Genomic DNA, 19,520 nt, shown 5'->3' with positions numbered 1-19,520 from the left:
TCCCAGCTACTCCCCCTCCCATCCAGCTCCCTGCTAATGCACCTTGGAAAGCAGTGGAGGATGGTCCAAGTACTTGCCACCCATGTGGGAGACCCAGATGGAGTTCTGGCTACAGGCCTCAGCCTGGCCCAGATTTGGCTATTGCAGTCATTTGGGAAGTGGAAGATCTCCTCACCCCACCCCACCCCACCCCACCCTCACCTCCACCTCCTCTCTCTCTCTCTCTCTCTCTATATATATATATATATATATATATACATACATATATATAATATCTATGTCACTCTACCTATCAAATAAATAAATTTTTAAAAAGAAAAAATATTTATGTACTTGTATTATGTGACTTGTTTTTAAGATCACTTATGAATGTAGGTAGATTTTCAGTACCTTAGGAAAAGGCCTTCCCCTGTCTAAATTCCTGCTCTGTGTCAGGCATCTGGGCCCCTGTTCTACATTCCAGACTAGCTGCATTCCTGGTGTAGCATGACTCAGCCAACCGTGCCTTGGGCCAGGCCAGAGTACAATTCTGTGCTTTACTCTGGGCTCAATATCCACTCAGGCCGACCAAGGGCAAGTCAGTTTGAGTTCTTTTCTCATATCTAGCTCAGTTGTGTAGCAGTTAAACTCGCAATGGGGTAGGAATGGCAGTGCCAGCGAAGTCTCATTCTACAGATTGCCTCCTCCCATCCTCTTGGTGCCTTTGTAACCAGCCAAGCCAGTCACAGCAGAGGGTAGGTGGAGATTTCCGAGGAAATGCTTGTCGCCTTCGTGCACTGCTCACAGCACAAGGGCAAGCTGGGGATCCACAGCTGGAAAATTTTGAGTGCAGCAGAGGGTTCCCTGCCCATCTGGCAGACCACATACAGTTTTTCTTGCACTCTTTTTGGATAAATGTAGGGCAGACAAAATGGTTCTTCTCCCCTCAGATGAAGCCCTGGTAAGATGATCCTCAGACCACAAAGACTGAATTGGGAGGGAAGGGGTGAAGGAGGGAACCCAAGCACCATGAACAAACTTCTTAAGAAAAGGCCATGAATACAAACTTCACTTACAGGTCAGTGGCATCCCAATAGGAGAGGCAGTGAGAATGTGTACCACAGCTACGTTAATTATAAAGCTTAAAGGCCACAACTAACCACACCATACTCTTTCCAAAACCCTGAATCCCTCCTCCTTTCTCCTTTCCTACCCTAAAATAATCTAACACAATCCTGCAATAATTACAAACTGGGGGAAAGGCAAACCATTCTGGGAAAAGAAAAAAAATAGCAGCTGCTCTAGATATCTTTTTCAGACTTTGGCGAGGATTGTTTAAGTTATTTCTCATTTTCTTTTATTCTTGGCTGGCTTGACAGCCCTTCAGGATTTCAGCTGGTTCCAAACACAAGCTCAATAAAGATCATTCCGGAGAAGTTTCTTATTCCTAAGATTCCTTAAATTTCTCTTGCTTTAACTTAGGAAATGAGGTTGAAGGAGGATGAAAAACAGCCCAGATTGCACCATTTCCTATGCAAGTTTCTTGTGAAGCAAGCTGTGCCTCTTTCCAGCAAGAACAGAAAGACGCAGTTCCGACTGGTAGGTGGGCGGTGGGCTCCTTGAAGCAGCAGTAGGACTATTTGTCTTTTGAAAAGGCCCCAGCAGGCCCAAACACTGAAAACTTTTTGTAGAGGAGGGGGAGAAGAAGAGAAGATCTGTGTGCCGACCAGCTAAAAAAGCCAGCGATTGTACTGTGGACGCCATTCATCACCAAATATTTATTTTCACCTATGTTGTGCCAGGCTCTGTTCTAGATGCTGAAGATAGAGCAGTGAAGGCAGTCACATGTCTGAGCCCCTCAGCAAGTTTCTGTGCCCAAGACTAAACAAACCGCTAAGGAAATGCCACGGAAGCCCTCTCCCTGACTGCCGGCTCTCCGCTGGGTTCACAGATTTCTCCCCTGGCTCTGGCTCTTCCTTCTGCCACTCCCTCTCTGCACCCCTGGTTTATTGCACCCTTTACCTTTCCCCTGTGTAATCACATGTCCTTCTGTAAACATCAAGGGAAACAAGCAGGACTGAGAAGCTGATGGAAGTGATACCTATGACTCAGAGGAGGATGTTTTTCTAGTTTTCCTTTATATAGCTCTCTTCTCAGAGTAGGACTAGCTCATCTCTTCCACTGCAGGGATCTCTCACTCTGGCTCTGATTGGACAATCTACTTTCCAAGACCTACTGGTGTGGGCCTCCAGCTCACCTGCATTCCCCCAGTAGCTTCGCAATCATTTGTTGCTTCCTTAAGCAGATTTTTTTTTCATCCTTCATTCAGGCTCTTTCCAAAAAAAAAAAAAATCTTCATCCTCCTCAAAGTTCCCTACCAACATCCACCCAACCACCACACTCAACCACTACCTCAACAAATGCCAGTGTTCGTATTTCATGGGGAAAATAGAAGCCATTAACAAAGAACTTCCTCCATTTCCATCACCCAAACCTTGCAGGTCTCTGCACTGGCACTTATTTTTTTCACCACGCACAGAAAAAGGGTGTCCCCCTCTTTAAGGTTGGTCCTTGCACCAAAGTGTTGCATCTACCCCCTTTAGTTCCCTCAGGGAGACTAATAATAAAAGGAACCAGGGTAGAATCTACATAAAGTACTATTAAGTAGAACATGGATTTTTCAGAATTTTCTCTTATGCCTGCCACTTTCCCCCTCACAATCTGCTTTCTGGGATGTTTTCTTAACTCTACCTTCAATCCTGCTAGTGAAATTCGTATTTTGCCAATCATACATTTTTCATTCTCAAAATGTCCTCATATTTCTGATCGTTCTTTTTATTGTATCCTTGCCCTTGTTTTATGTAGGTAATATAATCTCAAATCTCTGAAAATATTAATGACAATTTGTTATTAAAACAAACATGGCCTTTGTTTGTTGTTTTAATAAACCAAAAATACAGAAATTTCTTTATTGTAGTCCTCTTGATTTCAAATGACAATTAGGAAGCAAGAAACAGGGCCTGAAAGGAAGCAAGGAGGAAGCCAAAGAAAACCATTTACTCCCAGGGCTCTGGTCAGTTTTATCTGTAAATGGGAATAGAAGAAAATGGTAGGAAGTGGAGGCAAGAGGAGGAGGAAGAATCCCTAAGTGAGACCCGAGTCCTGCAATGAATTCACAGCAGGCTTGCACCCTGTTTCATTCCAGGTGGTATCTGGTCATCCTGTAGGAGAGTGGCCAACTGGAACAGTGCAGCCTACCAATTTGGAGGGTCACAGACCAGGATCAGGAGGCCCCATTAGTGGAGAAGGTGCAGAGGAACAATTATATCATGAGCAGGAAGCAGGGTGTTAGAGCTTTTTAAATGGTAAACCTGGTGTTGTGGCACAGTGGGTTAAACTGCCACCTGTGATGCCAGCATCCTAGCACCTGCTGGAGTCCTGGTTGCTCTGCTTCCAATCCAGCTTCCTGCTAATAATGAGCCTGGGAAAGCAGTGGAAGATGGTCCTATTGCTAAAGCCCCTACCACCCATGTGGGGAACCAGGATAGAGTTCTAGGCTCTTAGCTTCAGCCTGGCCAGCTCCAGTGACTGCGGTCATTTGGGGAGTGAACCAGTAGATGGAAGGTTTCTTTCTCTCTCTCTCTCTCTCTCTCTCTCTCTGCCTCTCAGACAAATAAAAAACAGATCTTAAAACAACAAAAAAGTAAATTGACTTCTGCCCCTAAGGTATTCTGTCAACTTTATGCGGTCTCGGTCATTACTCGTGTATGCTTGTGGGTATCCCCATTCACATCAGTCACGTTCCTGGACTCCAAATTTATATCATTAATTATCTAATGAACAACTCTACTTTGACATCCTAAGGGCACTTCCAACTAAGATCATCATTTCCTCCAAACTTTGTTTTTTCTTTTATCTCAGTAAATGGCACTACCACTCACTCAGTTACCCAAGTAAGAAACCTCAGGATAATAATTTTTCTTAAAGTCCCTCAGTATTATCCCTGTGTTTCCTACTTGTTGAAGAAACATAGACGGTGTAAATCTTGGGATCTCTCCGTACATTTAACTACTCTATCTCCAAGATGAGTGACTCATGACTTATGAATTTGGAAGGGACAGACTGGATATGCTCATTCTGCAGCACTCTTCCTCCTCTTGGCTGCCAGCCACAGGGACACACATGCTCTAAGTCTCCAGGAGGAGTCTTCCCCAGAGGGTGTCACAGGTTGGGGTTCCCAGGAAGCAGATTCTGAGATGAGTGCACAGATTTTCCAGGAAATGCTCCTGAAAGCAACATCTGTGGAAGGAAAGAGAAGAAAAAGAGAAGGGAGGGAAAGGGAAAGATAGAATGAGAAGGGCAGAAACAGGGAAGGAGAGAAAGGGAGCAAGACTGAGCGAAGGAAGAGGCTGAGCTGAGGTCGGTCTCAATGCTAGCCTGAGCTAAACCTTGAGGAGCTCCAAAGCCGGGATGGCCTTTCGAGGCTGCCTCAAACTGGGATTAGGGAAATGCTTCATTATTTCTCACTCTGATCAGCCCATGAATGTGGGCTACCACAATAAGTGGACACGACTTTGGACCAGTGGCTCTCTTTAGCCAAGGCTATCCCTACAGGTGGCTGCTTGCTGAGGGTGTGTGCTCACAGCTCTCCCAGAGGCAAGGGGAATTAACCCTTTATTTCTAGAGAGGGTTCTAGTGGCACACCACAAAAGTCACCTCACAGGCCCTAATCTAAGGGTTAATTTGCATCTCGTTTGGCTCTCATACTAAGACCTCCACCTCAGTTTTTTTTTTTCCTTTCAACAACAAAAAGGCTGAAATGTTAGAAGACTCCTGATGTTTTGGAACTCAGCTGCCAATTCTTTGTTTCATGGCTTTATTTTTTCTGGGGCTTAGGCTGGGACAATGGATGCTATCGATATGGAAAATAGGAATGGGCATTTAGTTTAGTGATTAAGACACCAAGTCCCACATCAGAGTGCCTAGGTTGAATTACTATCTCTGGCTTTTACTTCTAACTTTCTGCTAGTGTAGACCCTGGGAGGCAGTAGTGATGGCTTGAGTAATTGGGTTCCTGCCACCCACATGAAAGACCCAGACTGAGTTCCTGACTCCCAGCTCCAGCCTAGCTCCCTTCCCTTCGGCCTCACCACTGTGGACACCTGCGGAGTCTACAAGCGGATGGGAGTGCTGTCTGTCCCTCCTTCTGTGTACCTCTGCCTCATGAATAAATTACAAAATTTAAAACATGTAAGACAGTTCTCAGTATCCCTCTCAGAACTCCCCTGGATGGAGCCAGTCCTTGCCTCTTTCCTGAACTACAGCTACTGATTTCTGTCTGTCTGTCCTCTCTCCCTATGACCCCCTCCAGTTTTTTTCCCCCACACTCTTGCTAAAGGGAGATTTCAAAAGCACAGATCTGATCATCTCATTCCTAGTTGCTTAAAATTCTTCTTTGCTTTCCCAGTGCCCTCAGGATTAGGCTGAACCTTCTTAACACAGCTGAGTAGGTCAATGAGACTTGATTTGAACTCACCTGTTGAGACAGATTCCCTTAACACTCCCTTATTACAAACCTCTTTACTTGATGCTGTAGAAAAGCATTTGAAGTCTTCATTATCAAGCAAGCCATTTCTTGACTCTGCTTTTTTTTTTTTTTTTTTTAAGGGAAAGGGTTTATTGGGGAAAACCCAGCAGACCGGAGGGAAGGGGCGAAGAGGGAAAAAGAGAATAAGAGAGAAAGAGGAGAGAGGAGAGGGGAGAGGGGAGTGAGAGAGAAGAAGAGGAGGCTAGAGAGAGTGAGCAGGAGAAGAGAGAAGCCAAGAGAGCCACGAGTTCAGGAACAGGTCCTTTTAAAACTTTGCCGGAGGATGAGCAGGGAAGCAGGAGCAGCGAATCCCATTAGGACGGGGGTGGAGCTTGACAACAGCGGTTGGGCCATGTGGCCACCTGGCTTTCAGCAATGACATCGGGAGCCAGGACCTAGGATGTAAATCAGGGTGTAGATCGCGCCATAGATAAAACTGTGCCAGTTTCCTAACATTCCCCCCTTTTGTTTTTTATAAAGCAGGAGTTGTATGGGATTACATTAGTTCCAAAAGTCCAGGAGGGGTAGAGGGACGATGATCTGTCTTTAGAGCTACTTCCTGCTAATATGGGGCGACAAGGTACTCTTCACTGGCATGGGGGTGATGTCTCAAGCCGCTGTCTCCTGGGTGGGGAGTGGAGTATATCCCTGTAGCAGTATTTGGTTGACAGCCGGGTTGCTGAAGGTCTTCGTTCGCTCCATTATCACCTGCTGTAAACACTTAAACAGACACTGCAGTATAAAAGTCAGGGTGAGAATAGCAACCAATGATCCTAAGAGTGGCATTAACCAAGAAATGAGAGGATTTCATAGAGAGGAAATGAGGGGGGGTCTCTGGACCTTTGTGAGGACAGTTTGATGGATGTGGCTTAAAGCTGATCCCAGCCAAGACTGGGAGAAAAGGTCACTTAACTTTTGCAGGTAGAGGGGTCTGTCTGTAGAGAAATTCTGAACAATCATACAATATCAAGTGGGGGAGAGGACCATCAGTACACACAGGTTGGGAGTAGAGCCACTGGTGTTAGAGTAGAGGCTAGATTACAAAGGAATGAGACCCAAATGGGCTAGATACAAAGGACAGAGTTATTAGAGAACCTAAGAAAGATGCTATCTAAGCTACAACTAAGTTTTCTGATTGAGAGGCAAATAGAACCTGATAGAAGGGGCTTGATAATAATCTGGTGGGTTTTAAGGCCTTGTAAATTATGAGGCCCAGACTTATCTCTCTCTTCATAGGATACATCCTAAGGGAGGTGTGAACCTCCTTGGGGAAGGCACCCTGTTGACTTCCATTAGCTAGCTGGCCTGAGAGGAGAGCTGGCCAGGTAAAGGCAGGTGGCACCTCTAACAGGAAATTTACAGTTCTGCCTGCAATGTTACTAACCCTACTTGGCCATCTCCTCAGCTGCGGTGGTCACTTTGGAAGCTGGGCCGAGTGAAGGGCTTTTCAGCTTACAGCCAGTAAGATCTGTGGCTCTGACCTGGGCGTCCTTTGATTCCAGGGCAGTTCCATTTCCAGTGATCCAACTCTTAGAAGAGCTGCCAGGGCTCTTCACAAGTTGACTTCTGCTGAAGCCCAGTCTTCCCACATTGCAGTGGACTGGCCTGTTGCTTCTGATGCCTAGCTTTCTTTTCCTCCTGGTTTTTGTTAAAGCAGACCAGAGGATGCAAGTCAAGGCGGTGCTCAAGTCCCATTTCTAATCTTTCATGGCCTAAACTAGAAGTTACAGTCACAGGCATGTTCTGGTAGTGGTTTTTCTGAGGTAGACATACCCATGAGGAAAGCTACATCCTTCCTTTAAAACTTTCTTTCTTGTTAGTCTGAAAGAGAGGTTTTCCCTGTGTACTTCGATGATGGTGAAGTAAATCTAGCTATGAAATTATAATTTAATCTTTCATTTTGGCTATGCTATTACAGAAAATGTAGGCTATCCCTTTTATAAGATATAAAGATCAAATGTTGCATCTTAGAGATTCCTTCATAATAGAATTAGTTTCCTACCTTGAAGAGAGTAGAGAAACGAGAGAACAAGTCAGGCTTAGAATAGAGAAATAGGGGAGCAAGTCCCAGATCGCTTACTGACAATAGCAATATCAAATGAAAACTTAGCAAGCAGATTCAACCAGTAGATAACAACTTAAGAAAACATTTACCAGAAGGTCCAATGCCTTCCATAAACTTTAGGATTACATGTAATTGGAAACATCTCTTAATTATCTAACATGGTATAGCTTGTTTAACCAGCAAACTTAAGCACAAGCATATAAAATGTTTTTAGTTTCTACCCACCAACAAATTTAAAACATCTGATAGAGATTCAGGCCATATGAATCAAAATATAACTTTGATTAATTTTAGCCATTTAAATGTATGGGCAATCTCTTTGACTCTGCTGTTTTAACTACTTCCTTAAATTAGTGTACGTTGAACTGTGTCCTTGTCTGTTTCATTCAACTGACTGAGAATTTGGAGAGCAGGGACACTTTCCTAGTCTTACAACAGACACTCAATAAATATTAAATGAATGCAAGAATATATCCAGGAAGAATTTATGGCCTGTTACATGCTTATTTATTAGCAGTAGACACTAAACATTTTGAAAAATGTTCAAATTTACTATTAAAAAGTCACTCTGAAACAAGAAGGTACAATTTTTCCCTTAGAAATTGGTATAGTTACTAACGATAACAATAATAGGGTAGCAACAGCTTGGTGAAATGGGTGTCTGGTGAACTGCAAGTATCAGAAAAGCATTTTGGCAATATCTAACAAGAATTTTACAATACTGAAGTCACATGTCTTAATAATGACACATCTAGAAATCTATCCCGGGTGAGGGTCTGACTGCACAGTTAAGACAACTGCCTGGGATCTAAGAGCTCTGGCTCCACTTCAGCTTCCTGCTAATGCAGACCCTGGGAAGCAGTGGTGATGGTTCAAACAGTTGGGTTCCTACCACCCAGGTGGGAGACCAGGCTTGAGTTCCCAGCTCCTGGCTTTGGTCTGGCCTAGCCCTAGCAATTGTCAGCATTTGGGGAGTGGATTAACAAACAGGAAATGCGCTCTTAAGTGTCCCCCTCTCCCCTCACCCCACTCCCTCTCAAATAAAAATAAATAAGTAAAAATAAAACAGAAATCTATCCTATCATTACTCTTACTTTTCTGAATTGTGCAAATTTTCTACAATAAGTATACATTCATTTAATATAAGAAAAAATTTGTCATGCTCTATTTGTTGAAGAGATGAAGTGAGAGTTGGTGGAGCTGTTCTGATCCGTGCAGTACCCATCTACTCCCTATTCTTCCGGATGCAGTCCTATCCCTTTCCTTTAGAGAAGTGCCTTCCCCTCAAATCCAGGTGCTTCTGTTCTGATTGTCAATCAAGGAACAAGGTGGAGACATGACTCGGACAAAAATAATCATATTTTCTCTCCCAATAATTTAAATTTTAAATGAAGGCACAGAGGAACAAGAAGGTATTTAAAGCTGGTCTTCAAGAGGCAGAATCTTAGAAAGTGGGGTAAGGCACTTTCATTTCTCTTTTTAAAGATTTATTTGTTTGAGAGAGAGAGAGAGAGAGAGAGAGAGAATGAGAGAGAGGAGAGAGAATATCTTGTATCTGAGCCACAACAACTGGGGCTGAGCCAGGCAAAAGTCAGGAACTTCATCCTAGTTTCCCATATGGGTAACAGGGACTCATGTATACTTGAGCCATTATCTGCTGCTTCTCAGGCACATTAGCAGGGAGCTGGATTGGAAGCAGAGTATCTAAGACTTGAACCTGCACTCTGATATGGGATGTGGGCATGCCAAGGTGAGGCTTAACTCACTGTGCCATAACACCCACACAGTAAGTATTTTTTAAGATCTCTGTTAAAATTCCTGGCTACTTTTCCTTCTTTTTGGTCATTCATAAGCTCTTTTAATTCTGTAAGCTACTCCATGTGGTTCCATAAATCTTTTTTATTTAAGTTAGTTTCTGGTCCTTGCAATAACTCTAATAATCAAAATAATAATAAATAATAAGCAAGGGGAGGATTATCCTCTATCCTCCCCCATCCATAAATCTGCCACCGCAACACAACAGTTTTTATTTGTTCATATTACCTACTGATTTACTTTTGTATATTTAAAATCATGATCTCCAGTTTTTAGATTTTCCTACTTAACATTATACCTGCAAAAATGTTTGATGCTTTTACAAGCTCTTCTATTCATTATTTTTAATGCATGTTATCTTGTGTTGGTATTTCAAAATGTATTAAATTTTGAACAAGTGTTTCAATATTTGAACCAGTTTTATTATTTCACGAGCAGACATAATATTTAAAATAAACACATTCACAGCAAGCATTGTGCTTCTACTATTTCTTTCCTTAGCATAAATTTACCAAATGGAAAAACAGATCTGCTATAGTGTTATCCTTTTCCTTTCATGCATTTGATTTGTTGTGTTATAAAGTGAAAGATGCTTTTGTGCTACAAGTAATTTTCTGTTTTCTATACCTGGATTTCCATTTATAAGATATTATCAGATGAGGCAAGTTCAGATGAATAGAATTTTTTTTTAATTTTTTGCCAAGCAGAGTTAGACAGTGAGAGAGAGAGAGACAGAGAGTTACAGACAGTGAGAGGGAGACAGAGAGAAAGGTCTTCCTTCCATTGTTTCACTCCCCTAATGGCTACTACGGCTGGCGCTGCGCTGATCTGAAGCCAGGAGCCAGGTACTTCCTCCCGGTCTCCCATGTGGTGCAGGGCCCAACCACTTGGGCCATCCTCCGCTGCCCTCCTGGACCTCAGCAGAGAGCTGGACTGGAAGAGGAGCAATCAGGATTAGTACCCAGAGCTCCAACCAGGACTAGAACCCAGGGTGCCAGTGCCGCAGGCAGAGGATTAGCCAAGTGAGCCACAGCGCCGGCCCAGATGAATAGAATTTACTTGACTATTAATTGTGCTCTATATTATGAGTGTTGCTGGTATAATTACAAATTTTAAAGTAAAAATGTATTGAATATAACATACATGAAGAAAATGGTGTAAATTACAAGGGTAGATACTCAATGAAAGTGAACATACCCATATAACTACTTTGTGTCAAGGAAAACTTATGGTACTCTAAAAGCCTCCTTGTGCTCCTACCCAATTATTACCTTTGTCAGGTAACCACAATCCCAAAGTCCGTCATGATAACTTATTATCTTCTGTTCCTGAACTTTAAATAAACATGCCCTTTTGAAGATAGTTTCTTTGATTCAATATTGTCCTAAGTAGCAGCAGCTCATTCATTCTCATTGCTGTGTAGTATTACATTGAACATACTTACCATAATTTATTTATCCATTCTATTTCTGATAAATACTTTCCAAATTTTGGTTACTACAAACAGGACTGGAATTGCTGGGTTATAGATTATGTACCTATTCACCTTTCCTAGACACTGCTGGTTTTCCAAAGTGGTATACCACTTTATATCCTTATCAGTATCATGGGAAAATTCCAGTTGTTTCATGTCCTCAGCAATCCTTGTTACAAAAATTTATTTGAGAGGCAGAGACACAGAGAAAAAGAACTCTCATCTGCTGGTTCACTCCCCAAATAAAACAATGGCCAATACTGGGTGGGGCAAAGCCAGGAGCTGAAAAGTCAACTAAGGTCTCCAACGGGAGGTACCAAGGTACTCCAATATGGGATGTGGGCATCCTAAGGAGCATACTAACTGCCAGGCTAAATGCCTGCCAATTTAGTATGCATTTTCAATATTTTTAAAGACATGATAGGTGAATAATGGTATTCTGATTTCAATTTTTGCCTTTTGTATTGTATATTGGCTACTTAGATGTTCTCTTTTATGAAATATCTATCTAGGTCTCGCAAATGGGTGGCAGGGACCTATGTACTTGAACCATCACCTGCTGCCTCACAGGGTGAGCAGTAGCAAGAAGTTGGAGGGGCTGGCACTGTGGCATAGCGGGTAAGCCACCGCCTGCAGTGCCCGCATCCCATATGGGCGTCGGTTCGAGTCCCGGCTGCTCCACTTCTGATTCAGCTCTATGGTATGGCCTGGGAAAGTAAGATGACCAAGTCCTTGGGCCCCTGCACCTGCATGGGAGACCCAGAGGAAGCTCCTGGCTCCTGGCTTCCGATCAGCACAGCTCTGGCCGTTGTGGCCAACTGGGGAGTGAACTAGTGGATGGAAGACCTCTCTCTCTTTTTCTCTCTGCCTCTCCCTCTTTCTCTGTGTAACTCTGACTTTCAAGTAAATAAATAAATCTTTAAAAAAAAAAAAAGTTGGGGGCCGGCGCCGTGGCTCACTTGGTTAATCCTCCACCTGCGACACTGGCATCTCATATGACTGCCGGGTTCTAGTTCCGGTTGCTCCTCTTCCATGGATTTAATTTCTGTGACCCTGTATTTTACAATATTTTTTTAAAAAGACACAACATGAGGCCGGCACTGCAGCTCAATAGGCTAATCCTCTACCTGCGGCGCCGGCATACCGGGTTCTAGTCCCAGTTGGGGCGCCGGATTCTGTCCCGGTTGTTCCTCTTCCAGTTCAGCTCTCTGCTGTGGCCCGGGAGTGCAGTGAAGGATGGCCCAGGTGCTTGGGCCCTGCACCCACATGGGAGACCAGGAGAAGCATCTGGCCCCTACCTTCAGATCAGCGTGGTGTGCCGGCCACAGTGGCCATTGAGGGGTGAACCAGCAGAAAAGGAAGACCTCTCTCTCCCCCCCTCTCTCTCTTTCTCTCACTATACACTCTGCCTGTCCAAAAAAACAAAAAAACAAAAAAAAAAACAAAAAAAAAAAACACAACATGAAATGTTAAAAATTGGTAAGTTGGACTTCAGACAAGTAAAAAAGTACTGCTCAGGGCAGGCATTGAGCATGGCAGTTAAGATATCACGATGGGACCAGCACTGTGGTATAGTGGGTAAAGCTACAACCTGCAGTGCCAGCATCCTTTATGGGCACTGGTTCAAGTCCCAGCTGTTCCACTTACAATCCAGCTCTCTGCTATGGCCTGGGAAAGCAGTAGAAGATGGCCCAAGTCCTTGGGCCCCTGGACCTGCACCTGGAATAAGCTCCTGGCTCCTGATTTCAGATTGGTGCAGCTCTGGTAATTGCAACCATCTGGGGAGTGAACCAGTTGATGGAAGACTTTCTCTCTCTCTCTCTCTAACTCTGCCATTCAAATAAATAAATTTTTTTTAAAGGTATCACTTGGTGCCGACGCTGTGGCATAGCTGGTAAAGCTGCCGCTTGCAGTGCTGGGATCCCATATGGGTGCCACTTTGAATCCCGGCTGCTCCATTTCTGATCCAGCTCTATGCTATGGCCTAGGAAAGCAGTAGAAGATGGCCCAAGTCCTTGGGCCCCTGCACCCGCGTGGGAGACCCAGAGGAAGCTCCTGGCTCTTAGCTTCCGATTGGCGCAGCTCTGGCCATTGCAGCCAATTGGGGAGTGAGCCAGTGGAATGGCTCTCTCTCTGTGTGTGTGTGTGTGTGTGTAACTTTCATTTTCAAATAAATAAATCTCTTAAAAAAGATACCACTATATTCCTAAATCTGTATATATGAAATACATGAAATTTGTGTACCTTAAATAAAATCTTTAAAAAAAAATATCCTTGGGAGCCTACATCCCAAATTGGAGTGCCCATGTTCAAATTCTGGCTCTGCGGCCGGCACTGTGGCCGGCACTGTGGCTCAATAGGCTAATCCTCCACCTTGCGGCGCCAGCACACCGTGTTCTAGTCCTGGTTGGGCACCGGATTCTGTCCTGGTTGCCCCTCTTCCAGTCAGCTCTCTGCTCTGGCCCGGGAGTGCAGTGGAGGATGGCCCAAGTTCTTGGGCCCTGCACCCGCATGGGAGACCAGGAGAAGCACTTGGCTCCTGGCTTCGGATCAGCACAGTGCGCCAGCCGCAGCGGCCACTGGAGAGTGAACCAATGGTAAAGAAAGACCTTTCTCTCTGTCTCTCTCTCAAACTGTCCACTCTGCCTGTCAAAAAAAATAAAATAAATAAAATAAAATAAAAACAAATTCTGGCTCTGCTCCCAATTCCAACTTTTCCTCCTCCCCCTCCTTCTTCTTCTTTTTAAATTTATTTGACAGAGCTACAGAGTGAGAGAGAGAGAGACAGAGAGAAAGGTCTTCCTTCCATTGGTTCACTCCCCAAATGGCCGCTATGGTAGGTGCTACGCCGATCCAAAGCCAGGAGCCAGGTACTTCCTCCTGGTCTCCCATGCGGGTGCAGGGCCCAAGGACTTGGGCCATCCTCCACTGCCTTCCTGGGCCACAGCAGAGAGCTGAACTGGAAGAGGAGCAACCGGGACAGAATTCGGCGCCCAACCGGGACTAGAACCCAGTGTGCCAGCGCTGCAGGCGGAGGATTAGCCTATTGAGCTGCAGTGCCGGCCTCATGTTGTGTCTTTTTAAAAAAATATTGTAAAATACAGGGTCACAGAAATTAAACTCCATGTTTAATTTAAACATTGGCTCTTAGACACATGTTGTGTCATGTAATAGAACTTTAAATTCTTCTTTTAACATTTTTATGAATTTTTCTTATTTTACTGGCTAAGATCTCTAGTACCATGTGGAAAAGAAATAATAACAACAACAACAATAATAATAAAAGGCACTTTGATTTCATGCCTAGTCTCAGGGAAAAGGTGTATTTATCTGCTATTGTATGTATGATCAGTCTTACTAGGAACTTAATTGGTTTTATTATTTTATTCAGTGACTTTTTTGTACTTTTTTCATTTTTTTTTTTTTACTTTACTATTTTCTTACGCTTTCTTCAAGTTTAGCTGTGTTTTTAAAGATTATTTATTTGGAAGGCAGAGTTACAGAGAGAGGAGAGACAAAAAGATCTCAAATCCACTGGTTCATTCCCCAGATGGCCACAAGTGCTGAGGTTGGGCCAGGTGGAAGGCAGAAGCCTGGAACTCCATCTGAGTCTCCAACATGTGTGGCAGGAGCACAGGCATTTGGGCCCATTCTCTGCTGCCTTCTAAGGCCCATTAGCAAAGCGCTGGATCAGAAGTGGAGCCATTGGGACTCTGACCAGAGCCTGTATGGTGTCCACCAGGCTTCTCCACAACACAGGCCAAGTTTAGTCCTTTTTCTCCAACTTCCTGAGATAAATACTTAGACAATTTCCATTGAAAGCTATAAATGCCATGTTTTAGATTACAGATGTCCCTCTAAACACAGTTTTGGCTACATTTTAATTTTTTTTATTATTTATTTACTTGTCAGGTAGAGTTATAGACATGGAGAGAGAGAAACAGAGAGAAAGGTCTTCCCTCCGTTGGTTCACTCCCCTAATGGCTGCCATGGCCGGCACTAGGCCGATCCAAAGCCAGGAGCCGGGTGCCTCTTCCTGGTCTCCCATGTAGGTGCAGGGGCCCAAACACTTGGGCCATCCTCCACTGCCTTCCCGGGCCACAGCAGAGAGCTGGACTGGAAGAGGAACAACTGGGACTAGAACCCGGCGGCCATATGGGATGCCGGTGCTGCAGGTGGAGGATCAACCAAGTGAGCCACAGGGCTGGCCCTCTGGCTACATTTTAAATTTTTAATGTATCATAGATTCATTATGATTTAGTTGAAAATATTTTCTAGTTTCTACTGTGATTTCTTCTCTGCTCCAAGGATTATTTGGAAACATATAATTTGATTTCCATATATTTGCAAATTTTTTAGTTTTAAAAAATTGTTGTTAGGGGCTGGCACTGTGGCATAGCAGGTAAAGCCATTGCCTGCAGTGCTGGCATCCCATATGGGCACCGGCTCGAGACCCACTGCTCCACTTTCGATCCAGCTCTCTGCTATGGCCTGGGAAAGCAGTGGAGGATGGCCCATGACCTTGGGCTCCTGCATTTGTGTGGGAGACCCGGAGGAAGCTCCTGGCTACTGGCCATGGATCAGCGCAGCTCTGGCTGTTGGTGGCCGTCAAGGGAATGAACCAGCAGATGGAAGACCTCTCTCTCTCTCTCTCTCTCTCTCTCTCTGTCTCTTCTTCTCTCTGTGGAACTCTGACTTTTAAATAAATAAATATTTTTAAAAATTGTTAATTGGCATAATTCCCCTCTGCCCAAAGGACATGCCCTATATGATTTAATCTTTTATATATTAAGGATACTTTATGGTACAATTACTGTTATTTTTAGTAGATGTTTCGTGTTCATTTGAAATAAAAATTAATTCTTCAGTTACTGAGAAAAATAATCTATATATATATATATATCAGCTGTATCAATTTTGTTAGTCATGTTTTGTTTTAATGTATTTTTTTTTTTTTTGAGATTTAATGTATTCATTTGAAAGGGAGAGTTACAGAGTGAGAGAGAGACTGGGAGAGGCAGAGAGGTTGTCCATCCATTGGTTCACTCTCCAGATGGCTGCAAGTGCCAGTGCTGGGCCAGGATGAAGTCAGGAGCCAGGAGCTCCTTCCAGGTCTCCCACACGGATGCAGGGACCTAAACACTTGGGGCATCTTCTACTACTTTCCCAGGCACATTAGCAGGGAGCTGGATGGGAAGCAGCTGGATGGGAACCCATTCATATGGGTTGCTGACATCACAGGTAGTGGCTTGAAATACTACATTACAATGCTGGTACCAATATTGTAGACTCTTATGAATTTTTGTCTACTTGTTCTATTAGTTACTGGAAAACATGCAACATAAGCTCCTACTGTTAATGTAGATTGGTCTATTTCTCTTTATCCTTTGATAATTATTTTGCTTTATGTATTTTAAGTATATTGCTATTTATGTACAGAATTAGAATTGTTATATCATCCTGATAGGTTAATAGTTTTATTAATTTGAAAGATCTCATATAATTTCTAACAATGCTTCTTTTCTAAGATTTATTTATTTGAGAGGAAGAATGACAGAGAAGGAGAAACACAAAGAGGGAAAGATCCTCCATCTGCTAGTTCACGCCCCAAATGGCTACAACAGCTAGAGTTAGGCTAGGCCAAAACCAGGAGCCAAGAATTCTATTCTAATCTCTCATGTGGGTGGCAGGAAACCAAGACTTGGGCCATCTTCTGTTGCCTTCCCAGGTGCATTAGCAGGAAGCTGGACTAGCAACAGAGTAGCCAGGACTCAAACTGGCGCTCAGATATGAGATACTGGCATTGCAAGTGGCAGCTTAACCTGCTGTGCCACAATTCTGGCCCCAGTCTTTTTATAATATGCATTTTCCATAAACTTAACGAAGTCCCCTTGAACAGATTCTTTCAAAATTCTCTTAGTGGCAACAGTAGAATGTATAATACACACCCTTGATTTACTGCAGACTAGTATAAATTAGTATTTTTATACTTCTAAGATGAGATATCTTTGCTGGTATTCTCAGTGGAGTATACATAGGTCTTCTTCACCATTTTAGAAACTGATTCTTGATTGGCTCTCTACTTCTGAACTCAAGAAACCCAAATTCTCCTTAAGTCAGGCCATTCTCTTGTTTTTGGAACCTTTCTCATTCCAGATAATTGAGCCTTCTGCCTTCATGGAACAACATTCCAAGAAATCCCCACATCCTAACCCTCCCTCTAGAGAACAGAAGGGAAAAATACTTCTGGTTTTTCCATGATGAGCCAATACAAGAAAACAAGATATGGTTTCTCAATTAACTTATCCTGCCACACCTACTAATATTATTTAGATCTTGTGGCCTTGCCTTGGACTCTATCCATAATTGATTACACTATCTCCAAGGGAAATGAATTCTAAGTTATAAATACTTAGACTTCAGTAACTTTAAGAACCCAGTATGTTCATAATATATATTCTCCATATACTACCATTTTTCTTGCTTTACTTTATTTGGGAGAAAGAAAAAATATGGAGGACAATGATAAAGTTCACGACTATAAGAACACTGTGGTCAATTTGCTTTAGGGTTTTGCTTTAACACTGACACCTATAAATAGGTCAATATGAGGAAATACACATCTCACAAATTGCAAGACAAATGTGTGCCTTTTGTTTTCTTTTCCAGAACACAAATGACACAAAGAGGACAGTTAATAATTTTCAGAGGTACACTTTCTCTTAAGTACCCTGCCAAGTTAAACAAGCAGTCATAAATACAAGAGGGCTTTAAAACGTTTGTGGAAAATGGAATTAAAAGTAATGGATATTTTCTGTTAACTCTTTGAAGCCTTTTAGTGTAGATGTAGATAGGGCCGGCACCGTGGCTTAACAGGCTAATCCTCCGCCTTGCGGTGCCAGCACACCAGGTTCTAGTCCTGGTTGGGGTGCCGGATTCTATCCCGGTTGCCCCTCTTCCAGGCCAGCTCTCTGCTATGGCCGGGGAAGGCAGTGGAGGATGGCCCAAGTCCTTGGGCCCTGCACCCACATGGGAGACCAGGAGAAGCACCTGGCTCCTGGCTTTGGATCAGCGTGATGAGCCGGCCGCAGCGGCCATGGAGGGTGAACCAACGGCAAAAAGGAAGACCTTTCAAACTGCCAACTCCAAGCAAAGACAATGCAGTCCAGACTTCTTACTATCTCCTGGGCTCTCCAGCAGTCATCTGGATTAATATAGACTAATCTTTTACTCTCAGGTTTCAGAAAAAACTTGATTTCAAGTGGTTGCCTCAAGCACCAAGGCACACTTTACAACATATATCAAGGGTATACTGAACTCAAAGTTATTTTTTCTTCTCTAACATCAATTTCCTGATTCCGTGGAAAGAACAGGTTTTTTTAGTGTCCCTGGACCACTCTGTCTAGTCCAATACTGGAGTAAAAGCAGAATGATAACAAAGTATATGTGTATGTGATTATGTAGATATCATAAAAAGCATTTTGTTTTTCCAAAATTAGTTGTTACATTTGGCCTGGGATCATCTGAAAACTCGACATGATTGATAAAAAAATTCCATAGTAATAAAATGAGTTTTTAAAATCTGTTTCCCCCTAAAAGACATATTCCACACTTAATCATTCAAGAGCTTATTATTCAGAATGTGTAATATATAAACATGCTATTTTTTTTCTTTTCCCTTCTGCTGCCAGATTTTTGGTCATTTCACAGCTCATTAATATTCTCTCTCTGGGAAAATAAAAGGAAATGTAGCTCAAACTAGTATTTTGAACTTTCTGTGTAAACGCTTTGTAGGAAGGGTTATAATTATTGGTTAATATATCACTTTTCTTTAATAAATATTTGGTTAGGCTCTGCCAAACACTGAGGAAGAATTAAAGTTTACGACATTGTCCCTGTTCTTAAGACTCCTAAAATATAATTGGAAATACAAAGTTTGTGTACAGAAAAGCCAAATACTAATGGAGGCCATATATATACACTATACATATATATGTATGTATTTAATATATATAGATATGTATCATTAAAATACATACATTTAAACCACTACATGAAATAATCTGGTTATACATACGTTATGTACAAGAGAATGTTACAGTCCTACAGTGGTTCAGGAAAAAGAAAGCACAATGTAGACTGACAAATCCATCACGGAAATTCTCAATAAGTAGTGAGACTTGAGCTAGTTATTAAAGAATGAATGGAATTTCAATGTGGGAAGAGGAAAAAAAAATTCTGCCCAAAAAAAAAAGCAAAAATGTCCAGAATTCCAGAGTCTAGGGCCCCTATGTACCTTTAATTAATTGAGGTATTTCAAGCATACAGAGTATAGAGAATAATATAACAAACTGTTCATCCTCCACACCTAACTTTGTCAAATATTAACTTCTTGCTGTTTGCTTCACATCCACTTCTTTTTTAAGTGAAAAAGCAATAAGGATTTGGCTGAAGCCTTTTGTCTGCTGTGTCATCAATCTCCTTGCATAGCAGAGGGAACAAGCACCCTGAATATGGTATTTATTAAGACCATGAATGTTTTTAAATATTTAACACACATGGATATCTATCTATTGTTTCATGTGTACACACTTTATTTA

General features: G+C 42.7%; 1 protein-coding gene across 8 annotated transcripts in view; it reads right to left on the bottom strand.

Moving 5' to 3' along the window:
- Positions 1-19,520, bottom strand: part of TMEM178A (transmembrane protein 178A) — a 324,154-nt gene that overhangs the window by 288,400 nt on the left and 16,234 nt on the right. Inside the window, exon 1 of one of the 8 annotated variants that reach the window (XM_062209316.1) lies at positions 43-105. The exons of the other annotated variants lie outside the window; for them this stretch is intronic. Coding sequence (XP_062065300.1) covers positions 43-84 — 42 coding nt within the window. The 5' untranslated portion in view covers positions 85-105. Of the gene's footprint in view, positions 1-42; positions 106-19,520 lie in introns of those variants that run through there. 8 annotated transcript variants of the gene reach the window in all.

Source organism: Lepus europaeus, chromosome 13 (genome assembly GCF_033115175.1).
Source record: "Lepus europaeus isolate LE1 chromosome 13, mLepTim1.pri, whole genome shotgun sequence".
NCBI classification, from domain to species: Eukaryota; Metazoa; Chordata; class Mammalia; order Lagomorpha; family Leporidae; genus Lepus; species Lepus europaeus.
Note: the sequence above shows the minus strand (reverse complement) of the source record. Positions and strands in the feature narration are given on the sequence as shown.